The sequence below is a fragment of the Chrysemys picta genome, chromosome 15 (assembly GCF_011386835.1).
Source record: "Chrysemys picta bellii isolate R12L10 chromosome 15, ASM1138683v2, whole genome shotgun sequence".
Classification (NCBI taxonomy): Eukaryota; Metazoa; Chordata; order Testudines; family Emydidae; genus Chrysemys; species Chrysemys picta.
In genome coordinates, this window is record NC_088805.1 from 26,893,404 (window position 1) to 26,908,209 (window position 14,806).

Sequence of the window (14,806 nt, forward strand, 5' to 3'; positions counted from 1 at the left end):
TCTCAGATGACGACCCAGCACATGTTGTTTGATTTACGAACACTGTCACTGCAGATTTGACAAAATGCAAAGAAGGTACCAATGTGAGATTTCTAAAGATAGCTATAGCACTCAACCCAAGGTTTAAGAATCTGAAGTGCCTTCCAAAATCTGAGAGGGACGAGGTGTGGAGCATGCTTTCAGAAGTCTTAAAAGAGCAACACTCCAATGTGGAAACTACAGAACCCAAACCACCAAAAGAGAAAATCAACCTTCTACTGATGGCATCTGACTCAGATGATGAAAATGAACACACGTCGGTCTGCTCTGCTTTGGATTGTTATCAAGCAGAACCCGTCATCAGGATGGATGCATGTCCTCTAGAATGGTGGTTGAAGCATAAAGGGACGTGAATCTTTAGCACATCTTGCGACGCCGGTTACAACAGTGCCATGAGAACACCTGTTCTCACTTCCAGGTGACATTGTGAACAAAAAGCGGGCAGCATTATCTCCTGCAAATGTAAACAAACTTGTTTGTCTTAGCGATTGGCTGAACAAGAAGTAGGACTGAGTGGACTTATAAGCTCTAAAGTTTTACATTTTATTTTTGAATGCAGGTTTTTTTTGTACATAGTTCTACATTTGTAAGTTCAACTTTCATGATAAAGAGATTGTACTACAGAACTTGTATTACGTAAACTGAAAAATACTATTTATTTTGTTTTACAGTGAAAATATTTGTAATCAAAAATAAAGTGAGCACTGTACACTTTGTATTGTGTTGTAATTGAAATCAATATATTTGAAAATGTAGAAAACATTCAAACATATTTAAACACATGGTATTCTATTATTGTTTAACAGTGCAATTAATTGAATCACTTGACAGCCCTAATTTTTACTGAATCAGGTCTTAAAACTCTTTAAATTCTGTTACAAAAATAAAAATAGCTGTAAAGAAATAACCTCAGTCAGTGAGGAACAATAACTTTATTTAATTAAATCCCTACCTTCATGCATGAGCATGATAGAACCCCCAGTTGAACTTTGGCAAAAGTCACAACAAAAACAAACCAAGCAGCCTATATAGAATGGTGAAAATGCCATGGATAAGGACACCCTACAGTTTTACTGCAGAGTAAATGCATTTAGAAGCCTCGCTTTGGCTCTGTCAACTATAACCATGTAATTAAATAAAGGCAGTCTTTCAAAATCACTTCTTCACTTCTCCGAGATCTTCAATGCTGTCATCATCCACCTACAATAAACAGATATTACTTTAAGTGGGGGGAAAATGTGTGCATTCCTCACTATGCCCTGCTGTGCTAGGTTCTTTACAGAAACAGTTACTCTCTGAAGAGCTTCCCATTCAAGGTTCTCACCCTGTGATGAATTTTACATGAATGGATCTCTGGGTCCATGTAGAGCCCCACTGAAATCAACAAGGCCAGTCACAGAATCCATTGCATAATGGGCACCAACAAATGTACAAGGGCAGGAGAGAGAGACAGATACAAGCCAATAAAAATGTCTTTTTATAATTACATCAATAAAACCCAAACCACTTCTGAACCATCTGAATCTCAGTCCAACTACTTAAACATTAGCTAATTTCTCATAGGTAGCAACAGACATATGGTTGAGAAGGAACTTGATCAGTTGGGGAGACATTCCACACACAAGGAACAGTGTGGAAGAAATCATGGAGATGTTTATATCTATCCAGCTATTTGTGGTCTTCATCACTATAGTATCCAAGCACCTAGCAGCAGATAATTAAGTAGTTTTTGAAAGATAAGGGGATATTTGGGTGTCATATTCTTATGAAGGATTAGGTACTGTTTAGGAGTGGACATATCAAGGTAAACCACTGGCCCTCTTAGTTTGTATCTTACATTTCTACCTGTGGCCAGGGTGGAAATGAATTTTTTTTTCAGAATCATATCACAAGAGCATGGGCTACAGCCTCATGACTTAACTAGTAATTTTATGACCATGATGTGCTAAAAATAAGTCACTTTTACATTTACCTCAGGCCACTTCTCCTGGATTACATCAATAATGTCATCTGTAAAGTCCCCCTGAATTATGATTTCATCTTCTCCTGTTACTGAGGCACCGCAAGAGAATTTCTGAGCAAAAAACCTTTGTGCTTCCTTCAGATCAATTTCTGTTTACAAAGAAGAAATGTATAGAATAAAGACAGTCAATATCATAATGTCTTCTCTAGCTTAAACACCCAATATTTAAACCTGGCTTTAATTAGGAAAATATCAGTAGCAACTAGTTTCATCATAGTTAAGGTTGTGCCAAGGTTTCTAGTTAAACCAGATCCGTAAGTGTGCAACATATTTCAGGAACATTTATTCTCTGAATTTGGCATAACTCTTCAGAGTTTCTCTAATATTTCTTCTCTAAGTGGTCTCTACAAGTTCCCACTCTTGGGGTGAACCAATGGTGCAGCGCTGCATGGTTGGGGCATCCCAAAAGTGGGAATGTGCAGAGCCCATCTCAAATAATTCTGGTTAGAGGTGAGTAAATGACTTCTGCAGCAGAAACAAAATTAAAAATGCTCCCTTTTTGAAGGTTGATACTGTTTTCCTGAAATTTGGGTTTCCTCTAACACACATATGCAATTCAAATAAATCACACACAAAAGTTTAACTGTGACCTCAGGGAAATTAAGCTATGTTTCACGGACATACATTATGTATTATGAAAGAGTATTATGTTAACAGGGCCGGCTCTGGCTTTCTGGCCGCCCCAAGCAAAAAAAAAAAAAAAAACCTGCAGCGCGGCCGGAGCCAGGGTGAAGGGGGACTCTGTGCCCTGCAGATGTGCCCCGGCTAGCGGGGGGAGTGGGAGGGAGCGGGGGAGAGAGAAGGGGGGCGGCTAGGGCTTCAGCAGGGCACTGCCATGCGGCCCCTCCCGCCGTGCCCCCTGCCAGGAGGGCTCCACGCCGCTCCGGTCGGCTGGGAGGGAAGGACGCGGGCTGCCCTGCCGGGCTTGCTGCAAGGCGCTCCTGTCCTCCACGCCGCTGCCTGTCCTCCACGCCGCTGCCCCCTACAGGGCGGCCGGAGCGGAACAACAACAACAAAAAGCGGCCGTGCTGCCCTAGGATCGGGTGGAATGCTGCCTCCTACAAGCTGCCGCCCCAAGCACCAGCTTGCTCGGCTGGTGCCTGGAGCCAGCCCTGTATGTTAAAGCCAAGGTTAAAGCTTGCCTTTTTAGAGGAATGTGGGAAATAAAAGGAAGTTCAGTGTGGGTGTTAAGATGTTTGGATAGTAAATGAGTGAACTGAGGCTGCTCTGGTTGATACTCTAGCTTTAACTGTCTATTTCATTGATTACGGATTGTATTATTAGGAGATTCACTTGAGCATTTTTAATCCCAAGAATTTGTGTGGAAATCCATTCAAATAATTTGTTTTCAGAAGCTTATTCAAATATGTATTGACAGAGAGCAAATTGCTTTTATGTAAATACACTGTTACTTTAAAAAAGTCAAAATACACAATAGAGCAAAGACTGTTTGACTTAAATGCATACTGATATTGAGATTGACATAGACAGGTATAACTTCCCTTGCTGTGTCTTTGCTTACTTTTAAAACAAAATCAGGGGAAATAAGGACCTTAGAAGATAGCATTTCAAGCAGAAAGGGAACAAAAAGGTAAAATATAAAATAATTAAAAGGGAAAATATTTGAATGAGAGCTGTTGACAATATCTTTTATTCTACTAAGAGTTTGAAACTGGACCTTGGTTGTAACCAGAGAAAGGATATAAGATTTGGTAGTTCTTTACATCAATTAAAATCAATCATAAATGAACATGACACTTGATACATTTACAGTCTGTTAGATAAGACAGGTAGTGGCCATGTCAGGGCACCGAGGGAATTATTGATAAAGAAAAAAAAAGACTGCTTGAAGTTGATTTTTAAGGAGAGAGGTCTGGAGAAGCAGAGGCAGGAGCACAGAGAAATAGTAGGACAGAAGAATTAAATCCAGAGCAGGAAGAGAAAGTGACTCAAAAGAAGTTTGTTGCTGAACTTTTTCCTGCTAATATGAATCAACAAAAATGTTGAGTTAATATAACTTAATGGTCAAAAGCAAATGCAGTTAGAATAATGAAGTGTTCACTTTGCAAACTCACCAAAAGTTGCAAGGCCACACACTCTTGTGACATATTTCTTCTTTGCTCTAGGAATTTTAGCTATCGTAACTTTCTGTGGTACAGTCTTCTTTTTCTGTTTTATCTGACCCCTTCCACCTTTGAGACAGGACAAAAATCAAATCAGTATCTAAGTAACCATTTCATATACTGCGCTTGCACTTCAGGAAATAAGGACCTGAAATGCCAATTTTTTTCACGTAGTAATTTTGAAAAAGTTGTCGTCACCCTTACCTCCATTTGTAAACCTATATACATTCCCAAACAATTATAATAAACATTACATATGTTGCATAATATGTTATATTATCAATATAGGTACAACACTGCAGTGTTGTTGTAGCTATATTGATAATATAACATCTCACAGTTGTCTTAATCATGCAATAAAGGTACAGTATTACAAGAAACATCAATACACGGTCAGCTAAGGCTGTAACATTAATTTTTATTTCTTATTCCTACTTACGACAGTATTGACCAAAAGGACATTAAGTCTGAGAAGGGTTAAAACATTACAGATGCAGGAAATGGACTTCAGTACTCAGTGTTAAAATAGTTTTGTGTACTATATACACACACACACCTAGCCAATTAGAGAGTTAATTTCTGTATAAAAATGCAGCATTTACAGCAAACCTTTGGTACAGTTATAAGCAGTTATATATCATAATACTCACACTGGATTTAGTCAACCCTGCAGTCTAATGCAGGACTACAAATTTTCCTGTTTTTTCAGCTTTACTGAAGCCCTTTTATCTCACGCAGACAGCTCATGGAGCTTTTAGACCAAGTTATTTGAGCCAGAGACTGTCAGCCACGTACATCTTTGTACAGCACCAACACAAGGGAGCCCCAGTGTTGACTGGGCCCTTTGGATGACATAGCAATGACCCGAAAATACAACTTGCATCTTTTATATTCATTTGGTATTGTTACTACCTTGACTCTTTTGCCAGGCTGCCTAACATTCTCAGCACTGTGCAACATATATCTGCACCGATTTGCAGGAATACTGTATTCATGTACAGGATTTGTTTTGTGCACCGTTACCTCAACAGTTAATAAATTAGTTTTATAAAATGACCCAAAAAGTTGAGAAATTGTGCTAGAGTGCATTTCAGCTGGTTGAAAAAGGATCCCAAAGTAGACAAAGATTCCACAAACTGCATATGTAAGATAGGTTCTAAGTTTATGGGTTAGATTAATACCACAATCAACTATTTAGACCTTGCCTCTCTTTTGCTTTTTCTTCTCCTCCTCTTCTCCTGCTGTTCCTTGACCTTCTCCAAATCCAGTTTCCTGTTTTGGTGAATTTTCTTATTATATATATAAAAAAAAAAAAAGTTTAATAAGTAGGACTCCCACATCTGACATATTGCATCTGCAAGGCAATTCTCAGGCTTAGTAAAATGTTACTTTAATACCTATTCTATCATTGCAGTATACCATCTGCAGACATTTGTTATGTGTATGGCATTATATCACCACATTTGCACAAATAAGACATCAAACATTAAGAAACCTTAGCCTCAGGCTACATCATTCACCATTCCAAAGAAACCTCTCCATATAATAGTTTTTAGGAGAGAGAGAGAGAGAGAGATTAGTATCAACATTGTCATTAGTGTTCCAAATACACATTTCCACTCTAAACATTTATTTTCACCAGTAATACTTCCTGTTTAGAATCCCAATAGATAGGGTTTATTACTTTTCCACCTATGGGTAGTTTAACTTTGAACTAACTCACCAGTCCAGTTAATAGCAATTCTAGATGTAATCTTAAAATGAACAGATGACTGGGTGCAATAGAAAATTTCTGTCTAGCCCTGGGAGGAAGCTGTATATGTCATGTTACACATTTGACAGAATATAGCATATTCTCACATGTTGTCCAGCTATTATTTTACAGCACCCAAAAGTATACAAGGCCTTCACAGAAGCTATAAGATGACATAATATCTCCCTTAGGCAGCTTAATCTAAATTTTAGACTTGACATAACCAGAGAAGGGAGATGAATAGTGGGGAGGTAAAGATTATTACAGTACAATTACATAGATCAGAGAATGGACAGAAGTAGAATGTTCAATTTCAGCAGTGTACCGTAATATATACTTCTCACAGGACGTAGGGTTTGGTTTGGTTTGGTTTGGTTTGGTTTACACATGCAACCCTCAGTCTTTAGGTCACAAGCCCTGATCAACTGGAAAAATACAGAAAGATTCTTACCTACAGTAAGTTTTGCAAATTCATTTGGAAAATTCTTCTCTAACCATTGTCTGCATTTAGTCACATCAGGCATGTATTCACAGTACTAGGGGGAAAGGCCACATATAAATTGTTATCTGAGAAATTACAAAATATACTACTAATACACAGTGAGAGTCTGATTACTGGGCAAATTAGCACAAGGTAAAATGCAAGCTATTTCTTCATTTTGCTTGGGGACATGCACTTCAGTTGATTTCATTCGTTAGCTGGCAGTAAAATTTTAGGTCTGGATTGTGGAGTGAAATGGAGCTGGTGCATAAGCAGGATTTGTGGAGAAGTTAGGACAGGGTGCAGAGAAAAAAGCAGAAGCAAGTAACATAGGATCAGCCTAATTGATTAGTGACTGTGCTCTGCACCACCTTACAGGAGACACATTCAATTCCTCAGACCAACAGGGGCTGGGCAAGACACACTATGAAGGTGGTCAGTTTGCTACTCAGGAAGCTGGAGGAAAGTCGTCTTGTATAGCTCAATGGTGTCTCCTAGATCAACACTGACTGGTTCCAAGGGAGCTCTGCACATTCTTCTTCAGCCAGATAGTGGCTGCAGCATAGAACTTTAAGGGTTGAAGTATAGCAGGCGGAGAAGGGCAGCGAGAATCCCCATAGTCGGTACATGGAGGACTAGGTTGCGGGAGGGGAGAATAAATCCAAATGTGAAATGAACTCACCTCTGTTGGCAATGAACAGACTGGGGAAGGAAAAGAAGGAGATTATTAAGAAATTTAATTCCCCACCCATTAATATTTCATATCAAGAACAATCCTTTTGTCATTTTAATCTTTTGGGTGACTTTATGCCATTACATTGACATCTATTAACCACACTGCTCTGCTAGCAACTCAGCACCCAGCCTGAGTTCTGAAAAGGTACCAAAATGTTGTACCTCTCTGCTAAATTTATCTACTAAATCACATACTAAAAACAAGAGAACATATACCTTGTCTTATCAGCTCTCTAAAATATTCTATCACTTTCCCCTATCCATTACATTCTAGTGGTTACCTTTCTTTACTACTGAATCATGCTGCCTACCTACAGTCCTAGTACTGGACATGCAGGAATAACAAAATGAAGATGCCATTGTGAATATACAATCTATATTCTATAATTCTGCACCTATTTTACACTAAGACAATGCATTTGTCTCAGTCTGAAGGCTCTAAATTCAAGCTTCAGGAAAGGTAGACCTCAATGCATTGTAGAGACCAAATCTGCCCTAGCAAGAGGGATGGACAAAGTGATCCAGTGGGTATTTGCCCCTCGAGTCCATCATAATACACAGTTTTCAAGAACACACACCATGCAGTTTCTTCATATGCACTCTTAACACTCATAAGTAATAACATCGCAGTCTGTATAATACAGAATCAAGAATTGTGAGGCTGGATCTCTTGAAGCTACTGCAGTCAAACAGTTGGTGTCTCAACTACAAATTTTAATAGCCTTTAATATCTGATACTTTACATATAAAATCTTATAGCTACACCTCTACTCCGATATAACGCGACCCGATAGAACACAAATTCGGATATAACGCAGTAAAGCAGCGCTCCGGGGTTGCGCGCTCCGGCAGATCAAAGCAAGTTCGATACAACGCAGTTTCACCTATAACGCGGTAAGATTTTTTGGCTCCCGAGAACAGCGTTATATCGGGGTAGAGGTGTATATTATGAGGCTGTAACATAAAATGATAAAAATGACCAAAGTCAAGATTTAGAAATCATTTAGATTTACTTGAAATGGAAACACCTCAACAGGGCTTTTTCCTGTCAAGTCATAAACACATCTATAGTGCTACAGAACTAAATCATTTAAACCCAGGATCCAGAGGATGAAAGGCCAGTGAAATAACCACCAAGCCCTTGCCGCAAAAATGATGTTATTTTATTGAGGTCAACCAGAGTTTCAGTTTTCTCTTACTAGTCATTTGTTCAGACACTATTCATTAGAATCAAGGCTCAGCATGAGAGTAATCTCTATGGCTAGGGAGAAGAAAGAGCAGAGGGTGCCCAGATCTTTCAGGCAAAATAAGGAGACAACTTCTCCTTGAGGCAGATGATCCAGTAATCTCCTGTGGCAAATATCATCTATTTAATTTTGCTGCCCCAGAGAGAAGCCAATATCCAAGAAGAAGGATAGAGCCCCATAATACACCTAGCCAACTAGACGATATATAGATATACATATATATTGGATAACTCAAAATTATTCAGTCCCTTTTTAAATCTGGCCATAATATTTGACTCTGATCTCATGCAACAGTGGATAAAGCAGGCAGACCCAACTGTACAGAGAATTTCCTTCCCTTAGTTCTAGCTTTATTACTAGTATTACAGTAATACCTAGAGGCCCCAATCAGGATCAGAGCTGCTTTGCGATAGGCACTTTACTCTGTACAGAAAGTGTCTCAGTCCACAAGTGTTTACAGTCCAAGTGTGATACCCATTAATTTAAGAGAGCAAAAAGAACAGGAGTACTTGTGGCACCTTAGAGACTAACAAATTTATTAGAGCATAAGCTTTCATGGACTACAGCCCACTTCTTCGGATATATGCATCCGAAGAAGTGGGCTGTAGTCCACGAAAGTTTATGCTCTAATAAATTTGTTAGTCTCTAAGGTGCCACAAGTACTCCTGTTCTTTTTGCGGATACAGACTAACACGGCTGCTACTCTGAAACCTGTCATTAAGAGAGCAACTCGTTCTTCTTGTGCAGGAAGCCATAACCAGACATGCCAATTGAGAAATCCTGTTTAACCCACCACAAATGCTCTAGGTACACACCATGTGACAGTACTTTGACTACCAATGCTAGGTTAAGAGTAAAAACACAGATATCCGTAGCACGAAGCATTACAGAGAAGAGACTGCAGAGTGCAAAAAGCAGACCCTTCCCCCAGTTCTGCAAGCAGAGACTTATGGCTGGAAGTGGATGTCTGTATCGCCACCTGCACTGAGTTATTATCATTCATACAGCACCAGAGGCATCATATGTAAGTGCCTCCTCAGCACTTGCCTCCACAGTAGAGGACCCGGAGGGGATAGTCTGCATCTGACCTGGCGTTGCTCCTTAGATCTCCTTTGTAGTCAGGGACTGTGGACTCAGCTGTATCTGTTGCCATCTCACAAGCCTGCAGGCCACAAGAGGAAAGAATGTGTAGTTATGTTTTTGTTTTAAATTGCTGAAATATAGGAGGATGAAGAGTAAGTCATCTTCCCTAATGTGCCCATTTTACAGGACTCCCAGAGGCTCAGAGATTAAAGCTCATGTAGCTACAAGGATGCGGGGGGGAGCAACAGGAAAGAGTGGAAAGGAACAAGAAACAACAGGAACATATGGGGAGATGGTCATGAGGTTGTGGGTGCACAGAGGATGAGATATAAGGAGGGGCATAGATACATAGCACATAAAGGAGGGGTGTGGAAGGGAAACATGCAGACTGGGGTGGGGTGAAGTGAGAGTGGGGTGTTGTGCCGTGACAGTCGAGATGAATGGTGGGTGCATTGAGGGGACTGTAGGTACATCAAGAGATTAAGTGGTTATAATTAGCATTAGAGGGATTGGGAAAAATGTTGGGGTGCTTGTAGGAAACGAAGTGTCCAGGAATTGAGGGCATATGGGTGAGGGGGGCAGTGGAAAACAATGTGGGGCCTGGGCGTGTTGATTGAAATGTGGGACATGCCAGGGAGGGTGGAACAGACAGTGTCCAGATGTCCTGATTTTATAGGGACAGTCCCGATATTCGGGGCTTTGTCTTATATAGGTGCCTATTACCCCCCACCCTGTCCCAATTTTTCACACTTGCTATCTGGTCACCCTAAGCAGACAGGATGAGATGGATGGGGGAGTGGAGTGGAAAGTGGTGGTGGGAGGAGTTTATACAGAGAAAAGATGGGAAGGGGGTAGAGGGTGAGGAGCATCTGAAGGGGCAAAGGTGCTGGGGGGTGATCAGAGGCATCTGAAGGGGAGGAGTGCCGGGGTGGGGTGAGAGAGTCAAGGTGGTGAGGGGTATCTGAAGGGGAGGGGTGCCGGGGGGGGGTCAGAGAGGTGAGGGGTGTCTGATGGGGAGGGGTGCTGGGGGGGGGGTCTGAGGGAGTGAAGGGTGTCTGAAGGGGAGGGAGGGGTATCTAATGGGGAGGGGTGCCGGGGGGGGTCACAGGGAGTGAGGGGTGTCTGACGGCAAAGGGTGCCGGGGGGGGGGTCAGAGGGCGTGAGGGGTGTCTGATCGGGAGGGGTGCCGGGGGGGGGGGTCTGAGGGCGTGAGGGGTGTCTGATGGGGAGGGATGCCGGGGGGGGGGTCTGAGGGCGTGAGGGGTGTCTGATGGGGAGGGGTGCCGGGGGGTCTGAGGGGTGTCTGATGGGGAGGTGTGCCAGGGGGGTCAGAGGGAGTGAGGGGTGTCTGAAGGGGAGGGGTGCCGGGGGTCACAGGGACTGAGGAGTGTCTAATGGGGAAGGGTGCCGGGGGGGGGGGTCAGAGGGAGTGAGGGGTGTCTGATGGGGAGGGGTGCCGGGGGGGGTCAGAGGGAGTGAGGGGTGTCTGATGGGGAGGGGTGCCGGGGGGGGTCAGAGGGAATGAGGGGTGTCTGATGGGGAGGGGTGCCGGGGGGTCACAGGGAGTGAGGGGTGTCTGATGGGGAGGGGTGCCGGGGGGGGTCAGAGAGGTGAGGGGTGTCTGATGGGGAGGGGTGCCGGGGGGGGTCAGAGAGGTGAGGGGTGTCTGATGGGAAGGGGTGCCGGGGGGGGTCAGAGAGGTGAGGGGTGTCTGACGGCGAAGGGTGCCGGGGGGGTCAGAGAGGTGAGGGGTGTCTGACGGCGAAGGGTGCCGGGGGGGGGTCAGAGAGGTGAGGGGTGTCTGACGGCGAAGGGTGCCGGGGGTGTCTGAAGGGGAGGGGTGCCGGGGGTCACAGGGACTGAGGAGTGTCTAATGGGGAAGGGTGCCGGGGGGGGGGTCAGAGGGAGTGAGGGGTGTCTGATGGGGAGGGGTGCCGGGGGGTCAGAGAGGTGAGGGGTGTCTGATGGGGAGGGGTGCCGGGGGGGGTCAGAGGGAGCGAGGGGTGTCTGATGGCGAAGGGTGCCGGGGGGGTCAGAGGGAGTGAGGGGTGTCTGATGGGGAGGGGTGCCGGGGGGGCGGTCAGAGAGGTGAGGGGTGTCTGATGGGGAGGGGTGCCGGGGGGGTCAGCGGGAGTGAGGGGTGTCTAATGGGGAGGGGTGCCGGGGGGGGTCAGAGGGAGTGAGGGGTGTCTGATGGGGAGGGGTGCCGGGGGGGGTCAGAGGGAGTGAGGGGTGTCTGATGGGGAGGGGTGCCGGGGGGGGCAGAGAGGTGAGGGGTGTCTGATGGGGAGGGGTGCCGGGGGGGGCAGAGAGGTGAGGGGTGTCTGATGGGGAGGGGTGCCGGGGGGGGGTCAGAGGGAGCGAGGGGTGTCTGATGGGGAGGGGTGCCGGGGGGGTCAGAGAGGTGAGGGGTGTCTGATGGGGAGGGGTGCCGGGGGGGGGTCAGAGGGAGCGAGGGGTGTCTGATGGGGAGGGGTGCCGGGGGGGGGCAGAGAGGTGAGGGGTGTCTGATGGGGAGGGGTGCCGGGGGGGTCAGAGGGAGTGAGGGGTGTCTGATGGGGAGGGGTGCCGGGGGGGGTCAGAGGGAGTGAGGGGTGTCTGATGGGGAGGGGTGCCGGGGGGGTCAGAGAGGTGAGGGGTGTGTGATGGGGAGGGGTGCCGGGGGGGGTGTCAGAGGGAGCGAGGGGTGTCTGATGGCGAAGGGTGCCGGGGGGGTCAGAGGGAGTGAGGGGTGTCTGATGGGGAGGGGTGCCGGGGGGGGGTCAGAGGGAGCGAGGGGTGTCTGATGGGGAGGGGTGCCGGGGGGGTCAGAGAGGTGAGGGGTGTCTGATGGGGAGGGGTGCCGGGGGGGGTCAGAGGGAGCGAGGGGTGTCTGATGGGGAGGGGTGCCGGGGGGGGGCAGAGAGGTGAGGGGTGTCTGATGGGGAGGGGTGCCGGGGGGGTCAGAGGGAGTGAGGGGTGTCTGATGGGGAGGGGTGCCGGGGGGGGTCAGAGGGAGTGAGGGGTGTCTGATGGGGAGGGGTGCCGGGGGGGTCAGAGGGAGTGAGGGGTGTCTGATGGGGAGGGGTGCCGGGGGGGGCAGAGAGGTGAGGGGTGTCTGATGGGGAGGGGTGCCGGGGGGGGGTCAGAGGGAGCGAGGGGTGTCTGATGGGGAGGGGTGCCGGGGGGGTCAGAGAGGTGAGGGGTGTCTGATGGGGAGGGGTGCCGGGGGGGGTCAGAGGGAACGAGGGGTGTCTGATGGGGAGGGGTGCCGGGGGGGGGTCAGAGGGAACGAGGGGTGTCTGATGGGGAGGGGTGCCGGGGGGGGGCAGAGGGAGCGAGGGGTGTCTGATGGGGAGGGGTGCCGGGGGGGGGCAGAGGGAGCGAGGGGTGTCTGATGGGGAGGGGTGCCGGGGGGGGGCAGAGGGAGCGAGGGGTGTCTGATGGGGAGGGGTGCCGGGGGGGGGCAGAGGGAGCGAGGGGTGTCTGATGGGGAGGGGTGCCGGGGGGGGGCAGAGGGAGCGAGGGGTGTCTGATGGGGAGGGGTGCCGGGGGGGGGCAGAGGGAGCGAGGGGTGTCTGATGGGGAGGGGTGCCGGGGGGGGGCAGAGAGGTGAGGGGTGTCTGATGGGGAGGGGTGCCGGGGGGGTCAGAGGGAGTGAGGGGTGTCTGATGGGGAGGGGTGCCGGGGGGGGGTCAGAGGGAGTGAGGGGTGTCTGATGGGGAGGGGTGCCGGGGGGGTCAGAGGGAGTGAGGGGTGTCTGATGGGGAGGGGTGCCGGGGGGGTCAGAGAGGTGAGGGGTGTGTGATGGGGAGGGGTGCCGGGGGGGGGTCAGAGGGAGTGAGGGGTGTCTGATGGGGAGGGGTGCCGGGGGGGGTCAGAGAGGTGAGGGGTGTCTGATGGGGAGGGGTGCCGGGGGGGGTCAGAGGGAGTGAGGGGTGTCTGATGGGGAGGGGTGCCGGGGGGGGTCAGAGAGGTGAGGGGTGTCTGATGGGGAGGGGTGCCGGGGGGGTCAGAGGGAGTGAGGGGTGTCTGATGGGGAGGGGTGCCGGGGGGGTCAGAGGGAGTGAGGGGTGTGTGATGGGGAGGGGTGCCGGGGGGGGTCAGAGGGAGTGAGGGGTGTCTAATGGGGAGGGGTGCCGGGGGGGTCAGAGGGAGTGAGGGGTGTCTGATGGGGAGGGGTGCCGGGGGGGTCAGAGAGGTGAGGGGTGTCTGATGGGGAGGGGTGCCGGGGGGGGGTCAGAGGGAGTGAGGGGTGTCTGATGGGGAGGGGTGCCGGGGGGGGTCAGAGAGGTGAGGGGTGTCTGATGGGGAGGGGTGCCGGGGGGGGTCAGAGGGAGTGAGGGGTGTCTGATGGGGAGGGGTGCCGGGGGGGTCAGAGGGAGTGAGGGGTGTCTGATGGGGAGGGGTGCCGGGGGGGGTCAGAGGGAGTGAGGGGTGTCTAATGGGGAGGGGTGCCGGGGGGGTCAGAGGGAGTGAGGGGTGTCTGATGGGGAGGGGTGCCGGGGGGGTCAGAGAGGTGAGGGGTGTCTGATGGGGAGGGGTGCCGGGGGGGTCAGAGGGAGTGAGGGGTGTCTGATGGGGAGGGGTGCCGGGGGGGTCAGAGAGGTGAGGGGTGTCTGATGGGGAGGAGTGCCGGGGGGGGTCAGAGGGAGTGAGGGGTGTCTGATGGGGAGGGGTGCCGGGGGGGGTCAGAGAGGTGAGGGGTGTCTGATGGGGAGGGGTGCCGGGGGGGGTCAGAGGGAGTGAGGGGTGTCTGATGGGGAGGGGTGCCGGGGGGGGCAGAGAGGTGAGGGGTGTGTGATGGGGAGGGGTGCCGGGGGGGGGGTCAGAGAGGTGAGGGGTGTCTGATGGGGAGGGGTGCCGGGGGGGGTCAGAGAGGTGAGGGGGTGTCTGATGGGGAGGGGTGCCGGGGGGGGTCAGAGGGAGTGAGGGGTGTCTGATGGGGAGGGGTGCCGGGGGGGTCAGAGGGAGTGAGGGGTGTCTGATGGGGAGGGGTGCCGGGGGGGGCAGAGAGGTGAGGGGTGTCTGACGGCGAAGGGTGCCGGGGGGGTCAGACGGACTGAGGGGTGCCGGATATTGGGCGGGGTGGGAAGAGGTGCGGACCAGGTCGGGGGAAGGGTCCCCGCGGGGAGCCCCCGCGCCTCGCAGGGCTCATTACCCGGCTGGCCCCTCACGCCGCAGTCTCGGGGGGAGGGGGCGGCTCCTCCTGCTGCTGCCTCCGACCCCAACAGCACATGCAGCTTCCCGACCAGCACCGCGAGAACGTCCCGGAGCGCCGCCGCCTTATCGCGAGAGCTCGAGGGAGAGGAGCAGCCGAGCTTCGCTCTGAGTGACGTTAGG

General features: G+C 49.5%; 1 protein-coding gene across 1 annotated transcript; it reads right to left on the reverse strand.

The window, feature by feature from the left end:
• Positions 1–952: 952 nt before the first annotated feature.
• Positions 953–14,803, reverse strand: DENR (density regulated re-initiation and release factor). The gene is made up of 8 exons (XM_005298675.5): positions 14,625–14,803; positions 9,449–9,563; positions 7,102–7,121; positions 6,390–6,474; positions 5,391–5,474; positions 4,138–4,254; positions 2,012–2,151; positions 953–1,239 (listed from the first exon to the last, which is right to left on the reverse strand). The coding sequence occupies exons 2-8, from the start codon at positions 9,552–9,554 to the stop codon at positions 1,195–1,197; spliced, it is 597 nt and encodes a 198-aa protein (XP_005298732.1). The 5' UTR covers positions 9,555–9,563; positions 14,625–14,803; the 3' UTR covers positions 953–1,194.
• Positions 14,804–14,806: the final 3 nt, after the last annotated feature.

Bases quoted from the DNA above. Each gene is read 5' to 3' on its own strand.
- DENR (XM_005298675.5), bottom strand. From the start codon at position 9,554: ATGGCAACAGATACAGCTGAGTCCACAGTCCCTGACTACAAAGGAGAT. The intron at 4,255-5,390 runs GCAAGGTCTAAA...CCTGTCTCAAAG, and splicing joins GAAGAAAAAGCAAAAGAGAG to GTGGAAGGGGTCAGATAAAA. The intron at 2,152-4,137 runs GTGAGTTTGCAA...CTTTGTAAACAG, and splicing joins GTGTGGCCTTGCAACTTTTG to AAATTGATCTGAAGGAAGCA.